The sequence below is a fragment of the Paramormyrops kingsleyae genome, chromosome 7, assembly GCF_048594095.1.
Source record: "Paramormyrops kingsleyae isolate MSU_618 chromosome 7, PKINGS_0.4, whole genome shotgun sequence".
NCBI classification, from domain to species: Eukaryota; Metazoa; Chordata; class Actinopteri; order Osteoglossiformes; family Mormyridae; genus Paramormyrops; species Paramormyrops kingsleyae.
The window spans coordinates 660037-685000 of record NC_132803.1 but is presented as its reverse complement, the minus strand read 5'-3'; the positions used below and the strand labels follow the sequence as shown (position 1 = coordinate 685000).

Genomic DNA, 24964 nt, shown 5'->3' with positions numbered 1-24964 from the left:
ACCTGTCCCTAGTGCTTAAGAAAAATGAAAATGTAGGAAATAGTGTCCTACATGAGTAAAAAAATGTATACAAAAAGTCATTGTGACTGTTTTTGGGACAGAGCTTTTCCTGGGCGCTGAGTGAGCCACCTTAATCTGCATGGTCCTGTTTCCCTGTTTCCAATGTGTATGTGTGTGTCTCTCTATCACATAATCCAGACCTTATTTCCTCAGCAAGTAAGGCTAGGGGCCCGTGCGGCCCTGCTGGCCGGCCCCGGTCGAGAAGAACTCTGGATCTGAGAGGGCGGGATAGCGGATCGTCCGTTTGGTTCTTGCGGATAGGTATTTATGTGCTCGGGCTCTGTGTGGATGTACTGTTCATTCATGGCAGGATGTAAACAGGGCACAGTTGGGATGCTTGGTTGAACCAAGTAAGGTAAGAGGCGAGTTGTATATACATATTTTTCGATGCAGGGCTGTTGATTTTAAGGAAATGATTCCTGCTAATTAAGCCTTAGAAAGTCTTACATTCCTGACTTTAAAGTTCATGAGTTCTCCTAGTTACTTATCTGCCTTATTTCCCTTTATCTACAGTTCTTAAGTCTTGGTTTGAAACCAGCTTATAATTTCAGTAGTGTATTTGCTAGGGCCTCATGTGTCCTTTGGGGTGTGTTCTGTTGAGCGCGCAGCCCCCCGCTTCTGCTCCCTAACGCTGGCTCTCTGTCCCGTAGGTACGACGGGCGCGGTCACTTGCATGACCTGTCGGAGTATGACGCCGGCTCGTGGAACCACGCGTACCGGCTGTCGGAGGAGGAGGCGCGCATCGAGGCCCTGTGTGACGAGGAGCGTTACCTGGCCCTGCACACCGATCTGCTGGAGGAGGAGGCGCGCCAAGGTACGTGATCCTTCAGCGTTGCGCCCCCCGCTGGCCTGTCTGGCCCATAATACAGCCCCCGTAGTAGCTTAGAACCAATAAGCGTAGCTGTTGTAGACTACAGGAAGTGCCCCCAACTTTTTGTCTCGATCGCAGCGTAACGGGTGGTTTGTGGGTCAGCCTGGAGTCATGACTAGAGTAGCGTGACCACCAGCATGACTCCAGGCAGACAAGAGGGCTGCAAGGACGATAACCCAACAGCAGTCTGGACAGAGGGCTGGTTCTGGCTGGTCGCCATGGTCACAGTGATGCGGGTACATCTCTTTCAGAGGAGGAGTACAAGCGGCTAAGCGAGGCCCTAGCTGACGAGGGCAGCTACAACGCCGTATCCTTCTGCTACAGCGCCGACTACTACGACCCCTCTCAGCCCACGGAGGAGGAGGAGGCTGCTAAGGAGCCAGGTGAGTGGGCCACTAGGTGGTGTCTGCCCTGCTCTGCCCAGACCGGCCCAGGGTCCATGGGGCTGGAGGACAGACGCTGATCCCAGAAGGGGGTGTCTGCCCTGCTCTGCCCAAACCGGCCCAGGGTCCATGAGGCTGGAGGACAGACGCTGATCCCAGAAGGGGGTGTCTGACTTGCTCTGCCCGGACCGGCCCAGGGTCCATGAGGCTGGAGGACAGATGCTGATCCCAGAAAGGGGGTGTCTGACTTGCTCTGCCCAGACCGGCCCAGGGTCCATGAGGCTGGAGGACAGACGCTGATCCCAGATCTGTCTGTGTGTGTCACAGGCTAGCAGACCTCTTACGTGGGGGGCAGTTACGTTACTGCCTCTGCGGTTAACAGTTTGACTCTCCCCCTTTCCTATATTACAGTGGAGCCTGAGCCCCAGGACAGTGAAGAACCCTTCGTGGCCCCCCCAGGCCTGGTGATCCCTCCTGATGTTGAGCTGGTCAGTCTATGTCCGTAGTGTGGGAACGGGGTCACTCTGGGGGGGGGGGGGGGGGTGTCTGTTTGTCTGTACACCCTGTCTTCTCACGGCTAATTAGCCTGTAAACATAGTCTCATGTTGGGATGGTTGCGGTTAGGTTGGGGGGGGGGGGGTGGTACTGATGCTGGGTCTGAGATTTAAGGTGAACGGTCTGTGCGCTGAGTTTGTAGCCATCTTCAGGATCGTGCAACCTAGGGGGCAAGATTTTTGGTAAGAATGTAGCCCAGTAGAGGTCATTTGACCTAGGTGTGGGCTATATGGCCAAAATGTTTCCTGATAATTTTGGTTAGAATCACAATCTATCACATAAATCACGATTTTTTTTTTTGCTGTTGTTTACAAACTGGCCAAATTGGAATATATGTTCCGATGTAAATTAACCATTAATCTTCTTAACTAGCAGTTCTACCCTTACAAGAAACACTGCTTGTAGTGTTATCATAATAAACTTAATTAATTAAGCAGGTGGCACTGGTGCCCTGGCACATCAAAATCTTTGCCACCACGTCAAAAACCATCAATCATCTAATCGAAGGCTTCGGTGACTTGCCCAGGACACCCGATTCCCAGCCCCATCCCCCATATATGTATTACGGAATTAACCTGTTAGTGCCATTAAACAGCTGATTTAGCAGACGCTCTTATAAAGCATACGTAGGTATTTTCCAAGGAAAGAAACAGATGAGGTAGCTTAACGGAGCACAGCAACGCCAGCTTCTTTGACGAACTCTGTTAGTAGGTAAGCACTGTTTGGCTATACAGTTAATTTTCAGTTCCTAAATATAGCAAACACTTGAAATATCGTTATGCAATACGTTCACAAAAAATAAAATGAGTGATGACAAAGGCAGGCTAGGCTACTTTGAGAAGCTAAATGGCATGTGTCTATGGCCAACCTCGCATTATTGGGTGCATCTGTCAAAACTGAATGTCTTCTTTTAAAATGTATTTGCATTGCAATCGTGCTGTGGTGATATTTAAGTTCTGCGACTATTTTCATTCACTTTTAATGTGAAGTACTTGCACACACAAAATTCTTTTGCTCTCATTTTATTTGGACCCTCATTTGCTTTGCTCTGTCTTCCTTCCACCGTATTGCCAAGAAATCCGAAAGGAGAATTTTAATTGATGCTTTTTAATAATCAAGCAATTGAGTTTAATCGAATAATCGTGGCGGCTGTAGTCCGACGATATGTAAAGTTTATTTACTTGTTTACCAGGTTAGCTAAGTAGTTAGAAAAGATCAATTAAGTTTATAGTTCATAATCTAGTCACTAAATTGACATCCACTAAGACTGATATTTGACAAAGAAGAGAGAAAACATGCTTGGAGGCAACACCAATACGAAAATAAAACCCGACAGCGGTGAGATGTTATGCAGGCTGAAACTGCTGTTTTTCATCTGTCTGTTTTTATTGTGGTCCCGTTGTGCAATGCCTGTGCGTTTGGAGGCTGCGATAGGCGTGTGGTGGTTTGTGCTGTCGTTAACTAGTGCTGCATTATGATGGACCTTAAACACGTATCATGAATACAATTGCAACTGGTCACAATAAATTATCGCCACATCGCCCGGTAATGTGACTGTGACACCGCAGACGGGCCCCTGCAGTGCGGGGGGTGCCCTTAAAATATCCTGTGTCCCCCCCCAACAGCCTGCCACTACCAAGATGCACGCCATCATTGAGAGGACAGCCAGCTTTGTTTGCAAGCAGGGCGCACAATTTGAGATCATGCTGAAGGCTAAGCAGTCGCTCAACTCGCAGTTTGACTTCCTGCGCTTCGATCACTACCTGAACCCATACTACAGGCACATCCTGCGCAGCATGAAGGAGGGCAGCTATGTAGTGTCCGCTGGGACCCAGCCCAACCAGGCCAACGGTGAGCACCTCCTCTCTCCACGTGTCTCTAGCCCACCTGGGCTGTGCACCAAAGAACTGCATTTCCCATGATGCCCCACTCTTTTAGGATGCTTTCCCAGCTGTCCACAAATGTCCACAAATCAGTTGTATTGAAGGCTGAAAACAGGCTGTCGCTGTTAAATGAAAATGCCCCTGCAGGATGTACGGCCAGACTGAAAGCTCCAGATGGGACGCAGACTCTGGCTTTTTAGCCCTCACTCTTAATCGTCCCTGATGCTTGTTTTTATTTATATGAATTCATTTTGCTTCATCCTGTTGTAGATGCCAAGTCCGACGCGTCGGGGTCAGATGATGACGAAGATGGAGATGGGAGCTACCTGCATCCTAGCCTCTTTGCCTCTAAGAAGAGCTCACGTCTGGAGGAGCTCATGAAGGTGGGTAGCTCACACAGAGCTGTATCTGTCTCAGCGTGTCTGTGTCTGTGATCATCTGGGTTTCACAGTCCTGCAGTCTCCTCTCCTGGTTTTGCCGAGATTTGTTGTCACACCACCTGTGCCCCCACAAGCCTTCCAGCCCTCACCTTGGTTTTTAAAAAGCTGGGTCAGACAGTCTCTGGTAGTATCTTGGGGTTAAGGCCCTTGCTGGGTGACATCACTCTGCTGATCCTGGGATTGGAAACGGTGGCCATGTGATCACAGGCACAGCATCCTAACCTTCTGAGCCGCATACTGCTCCCAGGGGGCTTTCCAAATATGGGAAATCTTCTTGACAAATTGTCTGGGTGTCAGAGTAATCTGACAGGGGGCCCTTATGGCCTCTCGAATGATAGGTCAGGTCTGAGAGGGGGCCCATGACACCTGCACTGACACACACCTGGACCTCACAGCCTCTGCAGGTCATGGATCCAGACCATCCTCTGGCAGCGCTGGTCCGGAAAGCCCAGCAGGACCAGAACGGGGCCGGAGAGGGGTCCAGGCTTGGCACCGAGAGGGTGGAAGCAACTGCTGCGCCTACGGAGTATACCACAGACCGTGAGTCCTGGCTACCTTCCCTAAGCCTAACCCTAACCCTAACCCTTACAGCTGGTTATCAAGAAAGAGGAAACTGGGGTGTGGGTGGAGGTGGAGATGTGAGGGGGGGTAGTGTGAGTGAAGGGGGAGTCCAGGGGATAGCGGGCAGCAGTGTGGGTGGAGGCAGAGTCGTAGCGATGGTGGGTGGTAGGGACATTTGTGTGGGTGGAGGCATAGTACCAGGCATGGCGGTCGGTAGTGTGGGTGGAGGTGGAGCCCGGGCATGGCGGTCGGTAGTGTGGGTGGAGGTGGAGCCCGGGCATGGCGGGCGGAAGTGTGGGTGGAGGCGGAGCCCGGGCATGGCGGGTTGTAGTGTGGGTGGAGGCGGAGCCCGGGCATGGCGGGCTGGTGGTGTGGGTGGAGGCGGAGCCCGGGCATGGCGGGGCGGTGGTGTGGGTGGAGGCAGAGCCCGGGCATGGCGGGTTGTAGTGTGGGTGGAGGCGGAGCCCGGGCATGGCGGGCTGGTGGTGTGGGTGGAGGCGGAGCCCGGGCATGGCGGGGCGGTGGTGTGGGTGGAGGCAGAGCCCGGGCATGGCGGGGCGGTGGTGTGGGTGGAGGCAGAGCCCGGGCATGGCGGGGCGGTGGTGTGGGTGGAGTTGATCTGTGTAACTTTGACATTGTTTCCTCCCCAGCCAACATCCCAATGTATTATGGGTACTGTCTGCTGCCTGATGGCTCATACTGCTTGGCTCCGCCCCCACCTGGGATAGAAGCCACCTCCTACTACAGCTCGCCCCCTGCTGGAAGGCTCCCGCCAGTTACCTCCTCCTCCTCCACCACCACAATGCCTCCGCCCCCTGGGACCACGCCTCCGCCTACCACTGACCCTGTGGCCACACCAGCCCCTGCCTCACGCCTAACATCGCTCCCTGCTGCAGTGGAGGCTCCGGCAGCCAGGTGTGTTGACAGTGATGTTGCCTGTGTTTCCATGCCATGTGATCTGTGGGACTTTGTAGGATGTTCTGCTTCAGGGCATCTGATGAGGAGGGATCAGAGCTGTGGGACCTGCCTTGGAGCAAGGAAGAAAATTTTTATAATGAAACAGATGTTAATCAGGCTGGCAGGAAATTCGTTATCATTATTCAGTAGGGTAATTAGTGCTTCAGTGTCACCAGAAAAGGCGGAAATGATCTGGATGCAGTTAGAGCATCTATAGAAGGTTTGTAGTAACTGAGAGCTATGGTGACGTCCCCCGTCTCTCTGGGTGTGTGTGTGACAGCACACGAGCCCCCGCCCCCGTGCCTGCCATCATCCCACCCCCCCCAGATGTCCAGCCCGTCATCGACAAACTGGCAGAGTACGTAGCGAGGAATGGCGTGAAGTTTGAGGCCAGCGTCCGGGCCAAGAACGACCCCCGGTGAGTCCCTGATTCTGTGAACAAGCTCATAAGTGGCTTCCTGCAGTGGGGTCCTGCACTGCCTTGTTACTCCAGCTCTGTGATAAAGTGGTATTTCTGATGTCTGACAGCAAATGGGCTCCATCCTTCCAGCACTGGTCTCCTGTTCACAAACATCGCTCTTAAGCTCTGTCTGGTGTCTCGCCCAGGTTTGATTTCCTACAGTCCTGGCACCAGTACAACACCTACTACGAGTTCAAGAAGCATTACTACATGCAGAAGGAGGGCGTCTGTCTGCTAGAGGTAGGCACCAATAGGGGAGGAATGCTGCACTGATCCCGTCAGTTTGGGGGTGGGGCTGTATCTCACTGACCCCGCCCATAAAGAGGATGAGCCTGTAAGCACTGATCCCATCAGTTTGGGGGTGGGGCTGTATCACACTGACCCCGCCCATAAAGAGGATGAGCCTGTAAGCACTGATCTCAGTTTGGGGGTGGGGCTGTATCACACTGACCCCGCCCATAAAGAGGATGAGCCTGTAAGCACTGATCCCATCAGTTTGGGGGTGGGGCTGTATTACACTGACCCCGCCCATAAAGAGGATGAGCCTGTAAGCACTGATCCCATCAGTTTGGGGGTGGGGCTGTATTACACTGACCCCGCCCATAAAGAGGATGAGCCTGTAAGCACTGATCCCATCAGTTTGGGGGTGGGGCTGTATCACACTGACCCCGCCCATAAAGAGGATGAGCCTGTAAGCACTGATCCCATCAGTTTGGGGGTGGGGCTGTATCACACTGACCCCGCCCATAAAGAGGATGAGCCTGTAAGCACTGATCCCATCAGTTTGGGGGTGGGGCTGTATCACACTGACCCCGCCCATAAAGAGGATGAGCCTGTAAGCACTGATCCCATCAGTTTGGGGGTGGGGCTGTATCACACTGACCCCGCCCATAAAGAGGATGAGCCTGTAAGCACTGATCCCATCAGTTTGTGGGTGGGGCTGTATCACACTGACCCCGCCCATGCAGAAGATGAGGCTAGACCACAGTGATTCCCCCCATGTGGGCGGGTCCGCATTCCACTGATCCCAGTGGGGCTGTATAGGTCAGAGCGCAGTTTATTGGGTCTTTTGGGGCTGGGTTGGGGAGAGCTGTGTGTTCTAGTTCTGTGTCCACATTGGACTTCGGCTTGCAGCTGGCCCAGTGCACTGCCCAAGCTCTCCAGTGCTGTCCACAGACCCGTTCCTGTGTGCAGCTCCCACTTTACCTGCCATAACTACTTGTTTTGTTGCACAGTGACTATAAATGTCCGGTTGCCAGGGTGACGCCAGTCTGTGGACTGCAGCCCATTGCTCAGGCTGTTTTTATGGTTTTGCTCAACAGAACCGGTTCTGGGGCTTCCAGCTGGACGTCCTACCCATTCATTACTAGTGAATGTGTGTGGCGTCCCTGCCGGATCACCACAGCCCTCAGTGTGGGGCGGGGGTTTCCCTTGTTTCTGGAAAGTTCTGGCCTTAAGACCCGTCTATGGCAGAATGTTTAAAGGGTCCATAGGGTATTAGTTTAAATACTAGAACTCGTGGCCATAGATGGAAATTAGCGGGAGAACATTTTAAACTGAATTTACACAGTGATAGTTGAAGTATGGAATAGTCTTCCTGCTAGTGTAGCAGAAACTAAAACCCTGGGTTCCTTTAAATCAGAGCTAGATAAGATTTTAACAACTCTGAGCTATTAGTTAAGTTCTCCCCAAACAAGCCTTATGTGCCGAATGGCCTCCTCTCGTTTGTAAATTTCTTATGTCCCTGCTGCCTGGAATTAGGGAGAAGCTGGTCTCTCTGCTTTTTCCCTCCTCCCCTCAGGGATCTGGAGGTGCACCGGGCAGCACAGGCAGGGTCTCCACCTCAGACGGCCTGGTGCCAGAAGAGGGAGCCAGTGGGTCCTCCAAGGAGGGCAAACTAAGCAAAGGTAGGAGATCAGGTGTTGGCAGGAGGTGGTGTCCGGCCTGGATGTTTGGGAGGAGGTGTTTGTGTTTTCGAGTGTTCAGTACACTGTCAGACTGATTGTAGAGCTGACCTACAGAGGTTATTCATAGTCGTTTGCTCACACCACCTGTCCCCCCCCCCTCCCTGTTCTCCCAGCATCCTTTGCTCCAATATGTTTCGCCATCAAAGCGAAGGAGAATGACCTGCTGCCCCTTGAGAAGAACAGGGTGAGGCTGGACGATGACTCCGATGAGGAGCAGGGCCGGGAGGCAGCCCCAGAGCCTCTGCCTGTGGGAGGGGGAGGGCCCAGCCCACTCCCCAGGGAGCCCCCCCCAGCCCCCTCCCTGGAGGAGAAGAAGCCCACACTTTCACTTGAGGAGCTGGAGGCCAAGCAAGGTATGATCTCCAGGGCTCTTCCCTCACGGCGTATGGGGTCCTGGTCCATAGGTGTCCGATCACAGTGAGACCCTAATGTAGATGTATAGACTTCCCTGGCCATCCCTGTAGGCGTCCCTGTGCCATCAGCACTCTGAATCAGGGAATGTACTGCCCCCCTGTGGTTAGGAGGGAAAGTGTCTGCACTCAGACCTCGTGGCAGAGCATTTTCCCCTGCTGGGTGGCGCTGTCTACCATACCACTCTGACACCCCCCCCCTCCAGCCAAGCAGAAACTGGAGGCGCGCCTGGCGGCGGCTGCGAGGGAGAAGCTGGCCCAGGCCTCCAAGGAGTCCAAGGAGAAGCAGCTGCAGGCCGAGCGCAAGAGGAAGGCTGCTCTCTTCCTGCAGACACTGAGGGCGCCGCAGGCTGCCGACGACCCCCCAGCTCAGCCCGAGGTCCGTATCCCCACACCCCGCCCCCCCCCCGTCACTCAGCCTCCCTGTGCAGTCGGGGTCAGAGGTTACGACCTCTGGGGTGAGCAGCCCAGATCACTCTGACAGGCCCCAGTGCCGATGTTGGGGGGCACAGTCCTGATCTGATATTGTGACCGGAGATGCAAAATATATCCGCATCAGTCTGATGTGTCGATCTGGGTCGATATTGCAGGCCGCTATTTAGATTTTAGTCAATATTCAGAATTAGCAGAATGGTTGTTTTTCCTATCTGCTGTTACACTGATATTTTTAAACGTTTTTAATAGTTTCCCACGAGAGTGAATATCAGTATTATTAGACAAAAGTGTATTAGTTATTGGTATCAGCCAAAATTTCCCCATTGTTTGACTGTGTCTTGTGCTCTTGGCGGCGTTTGTAACACTTGGCTCATACCCCACCTGGAGGAGTGATCAGTGTTTCGTGTTTCCTGCCATCGGCAGGAAGTGATGTCATATTGTTCCGGAACAGGGCCGCTGGAGCAGTGAGTGTGAGGGAAGGCCGGCCCTGTACCACTTTAGCACCTTGATCACTCACGCTGCATTTCTATTGGCCCATACCTCTCACTCCCGGGGCTGTTTCTGTGCTGTGTCAAAGGCCATTTTGTTTGGTGGGGGTGGGGGAGTCTGAATTCCGCCTGTGGCCCCTTCGGTGCCTCCGTCCTACTTCCTGCCCAGGGAAGATGCAATTGTCTAAAAATACCCCCAGAGCTGCCTCACTTTCTAGAGACGTTTCAGACCCAGAAATGTCAGTGAAGGCCTGCCGGCTGATTGGCCCGTCACTGCTTGACTATTTTTTTTTGTGCTGAAATTTACGTTTGTGCCAGTCTGGTAACCACAAGGTGCGTGACTTCAGAATGACTTCTGGGCTTCTTAGGTGTCCTTGCCAGGTTTTAAATTCCCAGTTCCAGTGTTTTCTCCACCCCCAGCACCCACGCAGCCTGGGACACTACTGTGTCCCTCCCACCTGCTCCATTGAGGATTGAGTCTCCTGTGTCACTGTGAGTGTGGAGGGTGTTAGGAAACCCATATACTGGTCCATCTCCCAACTTGGGTGTGTGAGACCTCTTTCTGGAAAGTTCTTCACTTTGCTTTTCAGGGCCTATGAAGGTATGCAACTGAAATGCAGACAGTCACTGCTCTCCTGTTCAGTGCGTGATGATTCCTATAGAATGTGGCCAGCTCCGATGATGGCCCCCAGGCCGCAGTGCAAGCCATGCTTCATATGTTTGGGAGATCCCTGAGGAGAGTTAATTAGAAGCAGATTAGCCATGCGAGCAGGGCCGCGAACTTCTTTACGATGGTTGAGGGAAATCCCAGATGTTGGGTGAAACGCGGAGATCACATTACATACTGCATGACACTCAGTGAAGTATCAGCTCTGCTTAATGCCCCAGAGGGTCTGTGAGAGGCTCCCCTTAATGCCCCAGAGGGTCTGTGAGAGGCTCCCCTTAATGCCCCAGAGGGTCTGTGAGAGGCTCCCCTTAATGCCCCAGCATCACCACAGAGAGTCTGTCATACCGCTTAATGCCTCGGTGTCACCATGGAGGATCTGCCGTTGTGCTTAATGCCCCGGGGTCACCGCAGAGGGTCTGTCATACTGGTTAATGCCCCGGCATCACCGCAGAGGGTCTGTCATATCGCTTAATGCCCTGGCGTCTCCGCAGAGGGTCTGTCATACCGCTTATTGCCCCGGTGTCACCGCAGAGGGTCTGTCATACCGCTTAATGCCCCGGCTTCACCGCAGAGGGTCTGTCATACCGCTTAATGCCCCGGCTTCACCGCAGAGGGTCTGTCATACCGCTTAATGCCCCGGCTTCACCGCAGAGGGTCTGTCATACCGGCTAATGCCCCGGCGTCACCGCAGAGGGCCTGTCATACCGCTTATTGCCCCAGGGTCACCGCAGAGGGTCTGTCATACTGGTTAATGCCCCGGCATCACCGCAGAGGGTCTGTCATATCGCTTAATGCCCCGGCATCACCGCAGAGGGTCTGTGACTCCCCTCAATGCCCCGGCATCACCGCGGCGGGTCTGTGGGTCTTTGACTTACTGCTTTGTACAGGTTCTGTGATTCTGAGCCTTTTGCTTGTTCATTTGTGTTCCTTATGCGCTTTACATGCATGTGGTTCATGTCCTGACAGGCTGGCTCAAGGTCACAGTTCCATGCAGAGGAATGCTTCTCGGGGTAGTCATCTTTTCTGGTACATACTACCCCTTGTGAATTCCTTCAGGTCATTCTGCAAGTGAACCTCATTATGGTTCTGCCTTGCACTAGTCAGCAAACTGCCCGATTCGCTCATCACTGTTACCATGGTGCTCGCAGCATCATTGGAGGGCCAGCGTTTTACCAGTGAGGCCTGCCTGTGTCTAGCCCCATCTCAGTTGCAGAGGATGCTGGGAACTCATATTGAGTCAAGGACGTGGTGAATCTAGGGCTCCACAATGAAACACCCAGCAACCGCACAGGGAAGGAGGGAGGGCCAGTGACTCTGCAGGAGGAAGCGGGTCGTGTATAAATACCCAACGAGGACAGCGTGTTCTGCTTTCTGGCGGACCCATTCGTCAGTACCGTGTCCCTTTGGACCAGCGGCTAGAGCAGGAGGAAGGGTGCGGCCTACTGTGGCAACCCGTCAGGTGGCGTTTGTCCTGCTGTGGCGACCCGCCGGGCGGCGTTTGTCCTGCTGTGGCGACCCGCCGGGCGGCGTTTGTCCTGCTGTGGCGACCCGCCGGGCGGCGTTTGTCCAGCTGCGGCGACCCGCCGTGCAGCGCTTGAACCTTGACCTGTGTTTGGTTCCATTAATCATACTCCTCTCCGCCCTTTTTATCTCATCTCCGGCAGCCTGAGGTGCTCTCCTGTCTGCCCCCGCCCAGCCCGCCGGCCATGTCTCGACTCCTCTCCTACCCTGTCGACCCCAGGCCTGTGGAGACACCCTCCCTGCCCCCGCCGCTGCCTCCTTACCCTTCCGCGTCACCTTCACCCTTGTCCTCGTCCTCGTCTCACCGTGACCATGACCGGGAGAGGCGGAAGAAGAAACACAAGAGGAGGTCACGCTCCCGGTCGCGCTCACGCTCGCCCCCTAGGGCCAAGAACAAGCATAGTCTGCCCAGTGCATACCGCTCTGTCAGGAAGTCCAGGTAGGTCCTGTGTTTAAGTACATATACATGTATGGGTGGGGAAGAGGGGTTGGCAGAGGATGCAGGAGCATGCTGGCTAAGTAAAAAATAGTTTGTTCCACTGTCAAGAAAAAATCTGGTTCTAACCATCACGCCCCCTGCAGTTACACTAGTTACATTACAGGTCTTGGGTCCAGAGTTTGCTTAAGGCCAGCCATATTGTTTTCTGTAAAGGCTGTGTTACATGGTGACCGCAGCTGAAATAGATTCAGGAATAGATTACAGGCATGTTAACAGACGGCTGGAACCTTCTGGATTAGTGCCGTTACCTGGCTCTCCCAGCGCTGCCCCCTAGTGGACTGTGCTCAGGCTTTCGGCTTGCACAGTGTAGGGCTGTACGAGAGGCAGCCTGCTTCTCTGCCCCATTTCTCTGGAAATTAAATGCATTCCACAGAAATCACACGTGGCCTGGTCTCCCTTCCAGGGCTCCGGAGGTCTGATTGTCAGCAACCCCACCGTCGCCCTTCCGGAAGGGTCGGGTGGACTTTGCAGCCCCGCCTCTTTGGGGCCTGCCAGCTAACGGGCTCCCGCTCGCTGTGTCCACTGTTTCAGCAGATCGCGGTCGAGGACACCCAGCCGGAGGGACAGGAGGCGTGAGGAATGGGAGCGGGAGAAGGAGCCATATGTTCCCAGTGCATATCGCCATGGCAACAGCGCTGGTGTCAGCAAGAAGCACTCCAGGTCGAGGTAGGGGGCGCCATCGGGTTTCGGTAGGCGATCTGCCCCAATGGCTGTGCATCTAAGCTCGGCCGTCCTGCTTTAGGAAGCCGTAGAACTGCCCCCGGCTTCCAGTTGCGTATTTTCTGCTTTTCAGCCCCTCCCCCACTTTTTGTGCAGGTCACCGCATGAGAAGAGAAAGAGAAAGAGTGCCAAGTCACACGTGAAGCTCCGGGCCTCCTCCTGCTCGCCTGCCTCCTCCCCGGGCCGAAGCAGGAAGCGGGCCACTGCTCGCTCCTCCAGCCCCGCCTCTGTACAGGGGAGCCCCGCCTCTAGCCTGCAAAGGTCTGCCTCCGATTGGCTCTCTCATCCATGCCCTGCTCTTCTTTCCATGGGTGCCATGGGTCAATGGACTTGTGTCTTTGCAGGGGAACATCGCAAGACCGGCAGAAGCAGGTGGCTTCTGCAATTGTCTCCTCTGTACAGACGAAAATCACTCAGGTGAGGATCCCATGCATGAGGGCCTGGGTTCCCCGACATCTGTGCTGCTGAGGCCTGCCTCTGTGGGAAATAGCTTCAGGGCCCGAAGTCTCTGGTGCCTTCATTGGCACACGGATGCCCTGGAGCGGGTCCATTTGCAGTCAGGGTCCCGATGAGTACCAAAGTGGGCTTCCCCCACTCGCACATCCGTCTGTTCACTCAGCTGACCTCGCTGTGTCTCCCCGCTGCAGGATCTCATGGCCAAGGTACGCGCCATGTTGGCTTCTCCCAAGGACATGCAGACCAGCACATCCTGAAGATGGTGCCGTGCCTCATAATACCCAGCAGTGGAGCCCCCTGACCAGTCGGCACCATTAATATTTGACTTTTAACGTTTTAATTTGTATTTTCTTTGTTTGGGGACTGGGCTTTTTGTGGGAGTCTGGGTGGTTTGGGTGTACTCTGCTGTTGTAAGGAAAGGTGGTGAAATTGGGCATGTAGTCTCCCTCCGCTCAGCTGTGTGGTTCTGTTGCTCAGCAGGCCCTTGCTTCAGCCTGTGTGACAGTGTTTGGAAGCCAGGTAACGTTATGGTGGCCCTCCCTGAGCTGCAGGCGACCTGAGCTCTGTTTTCCGGGTTGCACTCTTCAGAGACGCCCCATAACCTGGTGGACGCCTTCCTTCCGTGAAGGGCCTCCCTGGGCCTGCTCCTGGCTGCCCTCTAGCGCTGCCTTAAACCTGTGGCTCTCTTTTTTTTTTGTACAAGCTGCTTTATGGACAGATGAACTGCAAATAAAATATGAGTTACTGCCCCCCCAGTCTGAGTTACTGCCCCCCAGTCTGTTTTGAGTGTTTGTGTTGATCACGTCATCCAGAAAGACAGTGGTGACCATAGAGGACCTGGTTAGGGTCCCTCTGAGATGTTGGCCCTCTGGGGGTCTAATGCTGGTGCGAGTAAATGCCTTTTGTTATAAGGAACTGGTCTTTGATCAGCTTGACCGACAACCAAGCTAACGTACCTTCACACAGTGGGAGCAGCGCGATCAGACCATCGAAACATCCTCTCTGGGGCAGGAGCTCAGCAGCTGATTTTAATTTTAATTTGACGTTATTTCTCCAGAAGCCCATAGTGGTTGTCTCAGCCTCATGGGAGTTCTTGGTAGACGACTTGGGTGTCTACAAATGGAAGCATGATCCTGAAGACGTCTGGTTAATGTGCCCCCACCCCCCCCCCCCCAAATCCAGCGTAATTATAGGACAAAGTATTCGCATGTGAAATGCCCCAGTTCTGAAATGGATACTCCGATGGAAATGTAATTTTCATTTCCAAGTGGCTTTGCGTTGGGTGTGGGGGAGGAGCTCGCTTTGGGATGTAGTGACTGAGGAATGTTTTGCTCCAGCACGTTTCCCAGGCCTTTCTCGTGACATTCTCAGGTGCTGGAACCCATGCAGAACTGCCATCTTTTTGGGGTTCCAGCTGCTCTGTAGTTTTGACCCTGACTCTGCTTAGGAGAACCCAGGCTCTGAGGACCGTAGCTTCTTGAGATCCAGGGGAGAAAAAAAATCATATTGATTTTAAATTGATTTTGATTTGACAGGAAGAGGAGGTTGGCAAGGCCACATCTGCAAGCATGTAACAGTGTAAAGCTCTAACTGTCCTCTTTAAGAAGGAATTTAGAGAGTGACATGCAGTATGAGAGATGAGCAAAATCAAAATGTCCTGTATAAGGGACAAAGATGAATTGCTGGACCACAGGAGGATATGGAATTCAGCCAGATATATAACTGTACTGGGCCTGTTCTGTTGGTCTTGTGGTAGGTCTGTGGCGTCCATAGGAGCTCCAAAAATTCATTGGTTCGTTACTGTGGTAGGCTCATTCTGGCAGTTTGTCCTCCTAAACTGTAGTGTCTGGAGGGGTGAATATCTTCATTGAAGTGTTGGTCTCTACTATCCTCTTCCCTAACTGAATAGTAATGGAGAGGATTAGATGCCCACCTTCCTACAGACTATTCCCAGAATTGGCTTATTCTTCTCACACACTGCTTGTTACTTTGTGATCATTATTGACAGTAGTGTCATACATATACTGTTATGATAATGTGTGAGATGAAAATAAGCCACCTGGACCTCTAAGGTGAAGGTCCAAACCCCTAACTGAAAGGCTACATCCTTGACAGCTCCCAGCTCTCTCACTCCCCCAATGACTCGCTGGCTAAAGTTGAAAGTTCATAAAGCTGATGAGGGTAGGAAAGTGAGTGAGGCAGCGTGGACAAAAAGTGGTATTGGGACAGACTTGCATCTTTGATGATTTACCATACTCAACCTGTATTTATGAAGTAGAAACCTTTATCGCGTGGCTGTCAGCAAAGGTGAATTTCTCTTCCACAAAGGGTACTGGACTGGACTTCCACACGTCTTCAGCAAAGGGCTGATCTGAGTGAAAATTGGCCTTCTATGAATCTTTCCCTATGGTGTTGGGACAGCCCTGGTGGTGAGGGAGGGTGGCACAAATAAGGTTTTGGAATGTAGCCAAAAACTGCAGCTGAAGATCAGAGATCCATGACGGCTCAGGTAATGAGTCTCATTGTTAAAACCTCCTATGCCAGAACGTTGAAGTCAATCTTAGGTTCTCAATTTCATGCAGGAGTTGATGTTAGATGATGATGTCCCCTGAAGGCAAGTCAGTCAGTGAGCTTTATGGATGCGTGTGAGTGTGCACTCGCCTATCTATAACCATGTATTAATGTTTTCATGGATTACAGGCTGCTGGTCCTGATTAAACTGTAGTGAATGATAAATGATAGTGTTTTTTTTATGATATCCATCACACAGGACTTCCTCTCCACTCCTCCTCCTCCATCGTGTGGCCTGGCTCTGGAAGTCATGTAGAAAGGTGTCCCTACAAGGATCCAACCTGCCTGTGCTGCTTCTGGCGAGGGGGTGGGGGGGGGGTGCTCACTTTGGCTTGGATGGGGTTCTTCCCTGGTTCTAGGGAAGTTCTGTGTAGCAAATAGCACCGGGGCCCCTCCAGCATAGTGACCGGCTCCGGGTGGGGGGGGGGGGGGGGTGTGCATCTGTCATGTGCTTCTCCCATTCTCATGATCAAGGTCTGTGATCTGTGCTAAGATGTCTTAAGCAGGACGTCACAGCACAGCATCTTCATTCTCAAGGAGCATGCCCATCTTTATCCACTGCGGCTTTTCTGCACTGAATGGTCATGTGACCTGCATCTCTGACGCCTGCACCACCTCTGGGATCCGCGATGCAGATGCGTTGCGGTAAATGTGCCCTAATTTCAGACTTTTGGGCCAAGCTGTCCGAAAGCGGCCTCCTGCACGGGAAATTATGGTCTTTCTGTTGGGAGTGAAGCAGGGTCCCAGCCTGATAACACAACTGGCATTTCAGTGACTGGGGGGCTGGGGTTCATACTGCATAATAATATGAGTGGCCCAGTAACGAACTGCAGGTTCGTGCTCTTGTGTGTTTTGGAGTGTGCAGCCAACCTTTGCCCCAACCCGCGGGTGAAACGCCAAGACTCAGCATTAAGAGCAAGGCTTAGCTAAGTGTAACGTTTCCTGGGAAGGTTCTGGAAGGTGCAAGGCCCAGACACCCGCCCAGCTTCCTGCACTGCAAGAAGATCATGGGATCATCACCCTGTCTGCTTGGACTTGGACTGAAAAACAGCTTCTAATTTAGGGGCTGGATTTATAAAAGGGTGCTAATCACAGTGGGGTAATTTGATTCAGCTTTGTTGTTGGGGGGGGGTGGTCTGTTCAATCTGAAACCAGGTCCTGAGGCTTGTCTGGAAGGGATCTTGTTCAGTCAGAACCCAGGTCCCGGGGCCCAGGGGGGATGGGCATTGATTCATGAGTGAATTGAGTAAAAGAGACGTTTTGTATTGTATTGCACCTCAGTCGGCTCTATTGTCTATTTTATAAGGCTGCATAAAATGCGGGTTTCAGAAATAAAGGCTTGGCTCCCTCGTCTAACAACATTGAGGGGATCTGAACAGTTACACGTTATCTGTAAGAATTATCAGGACTTCAAGGTGCCTTTGCCAGGATTAAACGTGATCCAGTCATCCTTAGCATTTCTCAAAGCCACATACAGCCACAAGACGACAGGCTTCATTTTGTTTGGGTTCCTGCTAAGATGGAAATCGGATCCCGGGGGGTAATGAAAACATTGCATCTGAATCAATCTGTTCTTTTTTTGTAGTTCTGAACCCAGGACTCTTTTAAACAATTTCCACCATATAAAAATGCTATATATACTCATTTGTAGCTTGGCACTAATTTATGATGGAAAAGGAAAGCATGATTGCAGACGCATATGGCCATGTGTGTTCGGGCCTTAAATTGTTAACTTCAAAATGCTCCAGTTGGCATTGCTTCACTGAGGGAGGGGGGGCACACCCAGAGCCTGGCTCTCATCAGCCGGACCCCAAATCAGGCTGGTTTTTTGTGGTTCCGTTTGGGCTGGGAGAGGTGGCATTAGTAGAGTCAGCTTCATGTTTGTTCTTCGCTTGTGTGGAAGAGCCTTTATGTCTTCCCTTCTTTCCCAAAGACGACATTTTATTACACAGAAAACATGGCTGTGTTTCTGACAGTTTTGCCCATCTGTACATCGAGATTTTTAATTCACATGATTTGGCTTCAGCACTTTATGCATGACGTCAAAGCAGACCGTGGGCGATGAACTTGCTGCACCCATCGATCACTACACCACCTGCTGGTGTCTATAGGTGTTCAAGCATCAAAGGAGTTACTGGGGCTTTGGTGACACTGCTTTGGACAAAGGCATTCGCTATTCAATTGCATTTTCTGATGTATCTACGTTTATCTATAGTCAGCACATAGAGAAGCAGAGTGTGAACTCAAACGAGCAGATGATGGCTGAGAGCTGGCTGAACACCAGACAGCTGGGCACAGCTGACATTTGCGGATATGTAAACTCCATTCCTGTATCCAGTTGGAAATTTCAGAAAATTCAGAAATTAGGTAGATAAAACCATCTCATCTGGTGCTTCCTCTCAACCCTGTACCCATTTTTCCTTCCCTTCTCTTTTCTGTTTGTTCTCCTTTGGCAACAGTTTATATAGGATGTGACCCCTGACCATACAGAACACCGGGCATTTCTTCCACCTCAACAGTTTATATAGGATGTGACCCCTGACCATACAGAACACCGGGCATTTCTTCCACCTCAACAGTTTATATAGGATGTGACCCCTGACCATACTGAACACCGGGCATTTCTTCCACCTCAACAGTTTATATAGGATGTGACCACTGACCATACTGAACACCGGGCATTTCTTCCACCTCAACAGTTTATATAGGATGTGACCCCTGACCATACTGAACACCGGGCATTTCTTCCACCTCAACAGTTTATATAGGATGTGACCCCTGACCATACTGAACACCGGGCATTTCTTCCACCTCAACAGTTTATATAGGATGTGACCCCTGACCATACTGAACACCGGGCATTTCTTCCACCTCAACAGTTTTGGAGTTGGCTGATTTCTGTAGATGCACTTCAAAATGACAGCTGTGCTTAGTCTTGGGCTGGGTTTGCTGTGTGTTGCAGGTTAAATTTAAGTGAAACCCCTTTGCGTCAGAATTGCAGGTCACATGATGATGCAGGGCTGCTCCACCTATCTCCGACAGTTGACCTGTCTCCGTAAATGGTCTTCATTAGAGATGCACTTCAGCTGAACTCGGGTGACCCCACCCAGATACTGTTGCGTAAGCTCATGGGAATCAGCTAATTCAGCTAACTAGGTTAATTAAAATGGAGTGCAGGTTTGAATCAGTTGGAGTGCTGCGATCACCACACATGGCTTTGATTTTGTGCATTCCTCAGTGGGGGGCGGGGTGTCCCTCAGGAGCAGGGGGTTGCATGAGTGACGTGCTGCTGCAAGTTGCCATGTAAACGTCCTTCACTCTACACACCCTAATGCCCCCCAGTAGCCCCCCTTCAGAAGTCATGTGACATGGTAACATCCTTACAGTGAGTGTGTATGGTGTGTGTGTGTTTTTCCCTTAACCCCTTCCTATCCATTTATAAATTACCGTGTCGGCAGTGCCCCCCCACAAAAAAAATTCTCACTTAATGACTTAAAATGATGTATCACCAGAAACGTGAGTAAGGACATTGCCTCCTTAAGGACACAGCTAGTGTCCTCTCTGTCACATACATGGGGAGAGTGCAGTTGTTCTGTCTCTGAACAGGATGGAAAGAAAGAATGAAAGAAAGACAGAGGAACCAAAAACTCCCAAGTAGGGAGAAAAAATCCCCTGGGGTGCAACTGGCCGCCCAGGTCCCCCCCCCCCCCCCCAGGTGGGCTAATATTATAGAATGCAATCATTACACTACAGCCTGTCTGCCTGTTTAAACTTTCCAGCAGTGGAGTAGACCAATCTGCTTCCTGCGCTGTGTTCTGCTTCCTGCGCTGTGTTCTGCTTCCTGCCCTGTGTTCTGCTTCCTGTGCTGTGTTCTGCTTCCTGCGCTGTGTTCTGCTTCCTGCACTGTGTTCTGCTTCCTGCCCTGTGTTCTGCTTCCTGCGCTGTGTTCTTTCTCGCACCCTGTGGCGGATGTCACGCCCCTGACATGCCTCTCACAGGGCACAGCCTGTCAAATCAAAATCGATCAGAGACATGAGACATGATGGAACTCAGCATGGGCTGTCTGGGTTTGTGCCATTGCTAAGCTGGCAACAGAGGAAGACAGATGTGTCCATTACTTCCTGTATTCCTGGGCAGGTTCAATTTTGTACTGAATCTACATTAACTGGCTGACCTGCTGAGGGTTACACCAGTGACTCTGCTGGGAGTTAAGCAGGCCGCGCTGGGTGCCGGCCCACAGTGCTTATTGGTGGGACTGGGCCCCCCAGGACTGTGAGCAGGTAATCAGGGAAGAGCTTTGACAACACTGAGCAGCAGCCCAGTGGGACATGCAAATCCCAGCTGATGGTTTGTGTGCCTAGATGCACAGCTGCACACTGGACTATTAGTAAAATTCATTTTGACAAAGAGCATGGGGCGGGGGGGGGGGGGGGGACAATCAGCCTGTCAGGGGTTTATTGCCCACAAAGTTATATTAGCCAATAGAAGACAACAAAGGAGACCCATCTGTTGGTGGGACTCAGCCGCCTTCGGTGAGTTATGACGGAGAGCCCTGCTGTCAGGATAAGGGCTTTAATCTCTGTGTTTTACAACACAGGATCCTCGCTTTGTCATGGTGGCTGCACCAGGCACAGTCGGCCTCTGCTGTCCTGCTCTCAGCAGCGAGATGTCTGGATGTTTCTGGTCTTTGTCCAAATTCCAAGTGATCTGGACTGCGTACACGTGCATGTTGGCATCACCACTGCTGATCGGTGTTTGCACACTTATTCGAAATGTGAACATGAGACCTGGGGCAGATTTGCCACAGAACATTCCAGAGTTTCCAGAAATGCTGAATGCCCCAATTCTGACACACTGCTCTGCCAGCTGAGTTAATTCAGGACAGAGCCAAAAAAGAAGCCCACAAAAGCACAACAGCCATTTCCTCTAAATCAGTGTTTCTTAAACTAGTGCTCAGGGACCCACAGATGGTTCATGTTTCTGCTCTCTCCTAATTCCCTGAAATTTTATGTTCAGCCATGGGCTTCCTCCAGTGTGTTCTGCTTCCTCCCATGTGCTCTACTTCTTGCCCTGTATTCTGGTTCCAGTAATGTGTTCTGCTTCCCGCGCTGTGTTCTGCTTCCTGCGCTGTGTTCTGCTTCCCGCCCTGTGTTCTGCTTCCTGCGCTGTGTTCTGCTTCCTGCGCTGTGTTCTGCTTCCTGTCCTGTTTTCTGCATCCCACCCTGTGCTCTTCTTCCTGTGCTGTGTTCTGCTTCCTCGCAGCTTCTCATGTAACACTCCCTAGTCACAGACCTCCCTTGGTGCCTCTCTCTCTGTCATCTGCCCTGATCTCTAAACTGAGGACACAAAGTAGTTTCACTGCAGCATTCTGAAGGTCACAGAGATATTTAATGTGTCATTTTTATGGGTCCTTTTTCCTGTTTGTTCTGTATGGGCCAAATTTACTCTGGCCTGCTTGTTCACATGTACAGGTTTCATGCTACGTTTCCAGAGCAGTTGGTTGTCCAGTTGTAACAGCCTCCAAAGAGACCCACCCATGGACCCAAGCCCCGCCTCCTACCTCATCACATGATGCAAAAGTTATCAGTCAATTCAGCTACGGTAACCTAGTTTACTAATGATGAGTTATGCCCCCAGTGAATTGTAGGGGCATATTACAGGGGTGCGGAAAATTAAAAGCTCATTTAAAATTTATGGGTGCTAGAGGTGGAAATTTCAGGTCCAGAGAGGAAAAATCCAGGACAAGATTTTGTTTCAGACAACCAGTTGAGTATAAAGAGTCACACTCACAGAGTACTGGTTGGATGAAACTGGTTACAGTGAACTGGTTGGATGAAATTAAATCTTGGTCTGGAATCTGTCGATGCTTTTTGAACATACATGCATATAATCCTGAGCCCTTTTCTCATGTATTTAAACAGATTCCACAGATCTGAGTGTTTTCACAGGGATGCTTTCGGGATGGTCAGTGAGCTGCACTTCTCTGGCCTCGAGGACATTCATAGTTCCATGTAATTAGGAATTAAATGGTAACAAGTTATTTCACTCAAAGAAGCTACACCTTTTCATATTAACCCCTGGGTATAAGCTTGATGTTGTGAGAAGGTGTTGTTGGGATGAAGCTCTTCTCAAAGGGAGCAGATCTCTACAGGGGTGTGGAACTAGGCAGATAGACACACCTCCATAATCTCAGCATGACAGAAACTGTCATATATATATACCTGTACATACATACATATATGAAGCCTCTCAGATTGATATTATTAAATCAGAGTTTGTGAAGGGTGCTTGATGGGCAGAGTGACCCATCCTTAGTCTGGGGGGATCCTGTGCCATCCTGTGCCACCTCGGACCATCCTGTGCCATCCTGTGCCACCTCGGACTATCCTGTGCCATCCTGTGCCACCTCGGACCATCCTGTGCCATTTGGGGGTGGGAGCACGATGGCATAATTAGGCCTGATTTCTCTGCACCCTGACCTGGGCTCTCTGGGAGAAGCCGTTAAACAGCAATTAGCCTGCTAACCAAAAAGTCGTTAAGCTCACAAGACTCTTGGAGCTTAGAAATATTTTTAGCTCTTTACTGGGCCACAGAGAAGTGGGCGTGGTCTCATCTTTCGCTGCGTCAGGTACTGTGCACCACGCCAATGACTGTGATCTATCAGCAGTCACCAGTAGGCCGTTACTGGGGGCAAGAACTTTGTGATCTCATGACATTGTTCATTGTAAATGTTGAGGGAAAATAAACGGAAATCCACTAAAATGTCTGAACACACCTGAGATGCTAATATCTGAAAGTCATCTAGAGACTTTAATAACATGTTTATTAAAGAGAATGTAAGCACAGACACTCCTCACCCCTCTGCAGGTCATGCTACAAATATTATTGACATTGCTTTGGCCCAAGTCAATGGCTATTACCCAGCATGCTCTGGGGGTGGATCCACAGGGAAGTACGGTTAGTGTTTCCTGGAGGTGGAGCTGTACATGAAGGTGTAGACACCCCTGAAACATAGACTGACTTCATCCCAGACCTTGTCCACATTTTCATTTCCTGTTTGGAACAGAGAATTGAAAATAGTGTGACTAAATTGTGTTTACTGCTTCATTCACAAGGTTTCTGTCTTAGATACTGACATTAAGGCAGAGAATGTGACACTAGTCATGGCAGCTTCAGCAGACTGAAGCTCTGCCTGGTGCAGGATTTGCGGTCCACACTAACTCACACACTCAGTCACTCACATGCATACTCTCACACTCACCATTACATGACCGCCTGTTGTGGCTTGATTCACAGGACAGCAAATTAGTGAATTGTAATTAGTAATTCCTCATTTCTCCCTGAGTTGCCTTCAAAACATTACCCATCACTGAGCAGTTGAGTGAGAGCCATGCATCAGACAGCGCAGTAGCATCCTTCCTGACATATAATCTGATCTCTGATAAACAGTCCAATTCAGCTCTGCTGTGCGCCCAGTCATGGGCATGACGCGACCAGTGATTTGACACAAATCTTCACGACACTGTAATTTGTCAAACTGACACTAATGTGACAGGGAAGCGTGTAGGATGGTCTGTTTCCCTTAAATCCAAAACCATCATTCCACACCTGCAGTCTTTCACACATTAATGTGATTAAAAACAAACACCCCCTCACTATTTCAGAGTGAAGGAGTATCCTTACATATCTCTAAAGGAGAGAGGGTCTCCATATGTCTAAAAAACAATTCCCATCAATACCATACTGTCCCACATGTTCCGAAAGCGCGGGACTAAATTCAGTCTGGTCTCATCCATGCTGGAGCAACCTGTTTAGAAGTTTAAGAGGCTTAATCATAATTATGCAAAAAACACAGCATTTCAATCTTAATTTGTTACTTTATTATTCCACACACAAAGTTATTAGCTTTTTTATTACAGTCTGAGCAAGACAGATTAAGAACATGTTAGTTTCTCAATATAAGAAACACAAGCCTAGTAAATCAGTGTAAGAGACAACAAGAGGGGAGGGTGAAGTTTTAAAAATCCCAATATTCCTTCTGTACCGGTTTCTGTGTTTTATCTGTACATGCTCACTAGGCTCTTAATAAAGTGTGTTTGTCCATCTGGCTTTGAAATGGCTGTAAAGCAATAACATTAATGCCTGAGAAATGTCTCATGAGCAGCGAGTCCCACTGAAGGAGACTCTGCCCCCAGCAATGCCTGTATATTTAATATGTCATTGAGTATCAGTGTTGGAGCTGTTTGAGCCCTTTGAGTTTAAAAGCAACAAGCATGGCTGGGGCATTGTTCTGAAAAATACACTCTTTGAAAAGTCAGCATTTGAATTTTATGACTGATCAGTTTAGAGTGTGTCTGACTCTTGTCGTTCTCCAGGATGCTTCTACGAGTATACATAACTGCAGCCTTATTTGTGTGTCTGACTCTTCTCGTTCTCCAGGATGCTTCTACGAGTATACGTAACTGCAGTCTTATTTGTGTGTCTGACCCTTCTCGTTCTCCAGGATGCTTCTATGAGTATACGTCACTGCAGCCTTATTTGTGTGTCTGACTCTTCTCGTTCTCCAGGATGCTTCTACAAGTATACGTCACTGCAGCCTTATTTGTGTGTCTGTTTTCTAATTAAATGCACAAGGTTAATATTTATTCCATTCAGCAGCACTTAACAGCTAGAATCGCTTAATGTCAGTGAGGGAAAGAGGTTCCTGTTTATGTCTTTGAGAAGGTTCAGAGTCCCAGAATGTAACATCCTACTTTATACACAGTCAATGTGGAATTATGGTTATGTGATTGTGTTATAGTGTTATTTTTGTGACTCACTTTACTGCAAAGCAAATTTACCTTTGGGTACAAATAAAGTTGAACTTGAACTTCTGACCCCCCAAAATATTATAATGGGACACCAACCCCACCCCCAATATAGTGTGTAAACACTACCCAGACATGTGCTCTTGTTTATTTCGGTCACAATGGGCGTATTCACATATTTCTTTATCCAATACTAACTGTCGGATTATCATGTTATCATGCGAACAGCGCAATTTGCAAGTGGGAAGGCGAT

General features: G+C 50.6%; 1 protein-coding gene across 2 annotated transcripts in view; it reads left to right on the top strand.

The window, feature by feature from the left end:
• The window catches only part of sfswap (splicing factor SWAP), a 15377-nt gene extending 1295 nt beyond the window's left edge, over positions 1-14082 (top strand). Inside the window, exons 2-18 of one of the 2 annotated variants that reach the window (XM_023841297.2) lie at positions 711-874; positions 1183-1314; positions 1726-1802; positions 3495-3720; positions 4023-4135; positions 4588-4732; positions 5404-5668; positions 5991-6128; positions 6317-6410; positions 7972-8077; positions 8251-8490; positions 8754-8926; positions 11802-12097; positions 12692-12823; positions 12974-13138; positions 13222-13294; positions 13525-14082. In XM_023841297.2, the coding sequence (XP_023697065.2) occupies positions 711-874; positions 1183-1314; positions 1726-1802; positions 3495-3720; positions 4023-4135; positions 4588-4732; positions 5404-5668; positions 5991-6128; positions 6317-6410; positions 7972-8077; positions 8251-8490; positions 8754-8926; positions 11802-12097; positions 12692-12823; positions 12974-13138; positions 13222-13294; positions 13525-13590 (2605 nt within the window). In that variant the 3' untranslated portion in view covers positions 13591-14082. Of the gene's footprint in view, positions 1-710; positions 875-1182; positions 1315-1725; positions 1803-3494; positions 3721-4022; positions 4136-4587; positions 4733-5403; positions 5669-5990; positions 6129-6316; positions 6411-7971; positions 8078-8250; positions 8491-8753; positions 8927-11801; positions 12098-12688; positions 12824-12973; positions 13139-13221; positions 13295-13524 lie in introns of both variants that reach the window. The other variant, XM_023841296.2, reaches the window with a different exon arrangement.
• The last annotated feature ends 10882 nt before the right edge of the window (positions 14083-24964 follow it).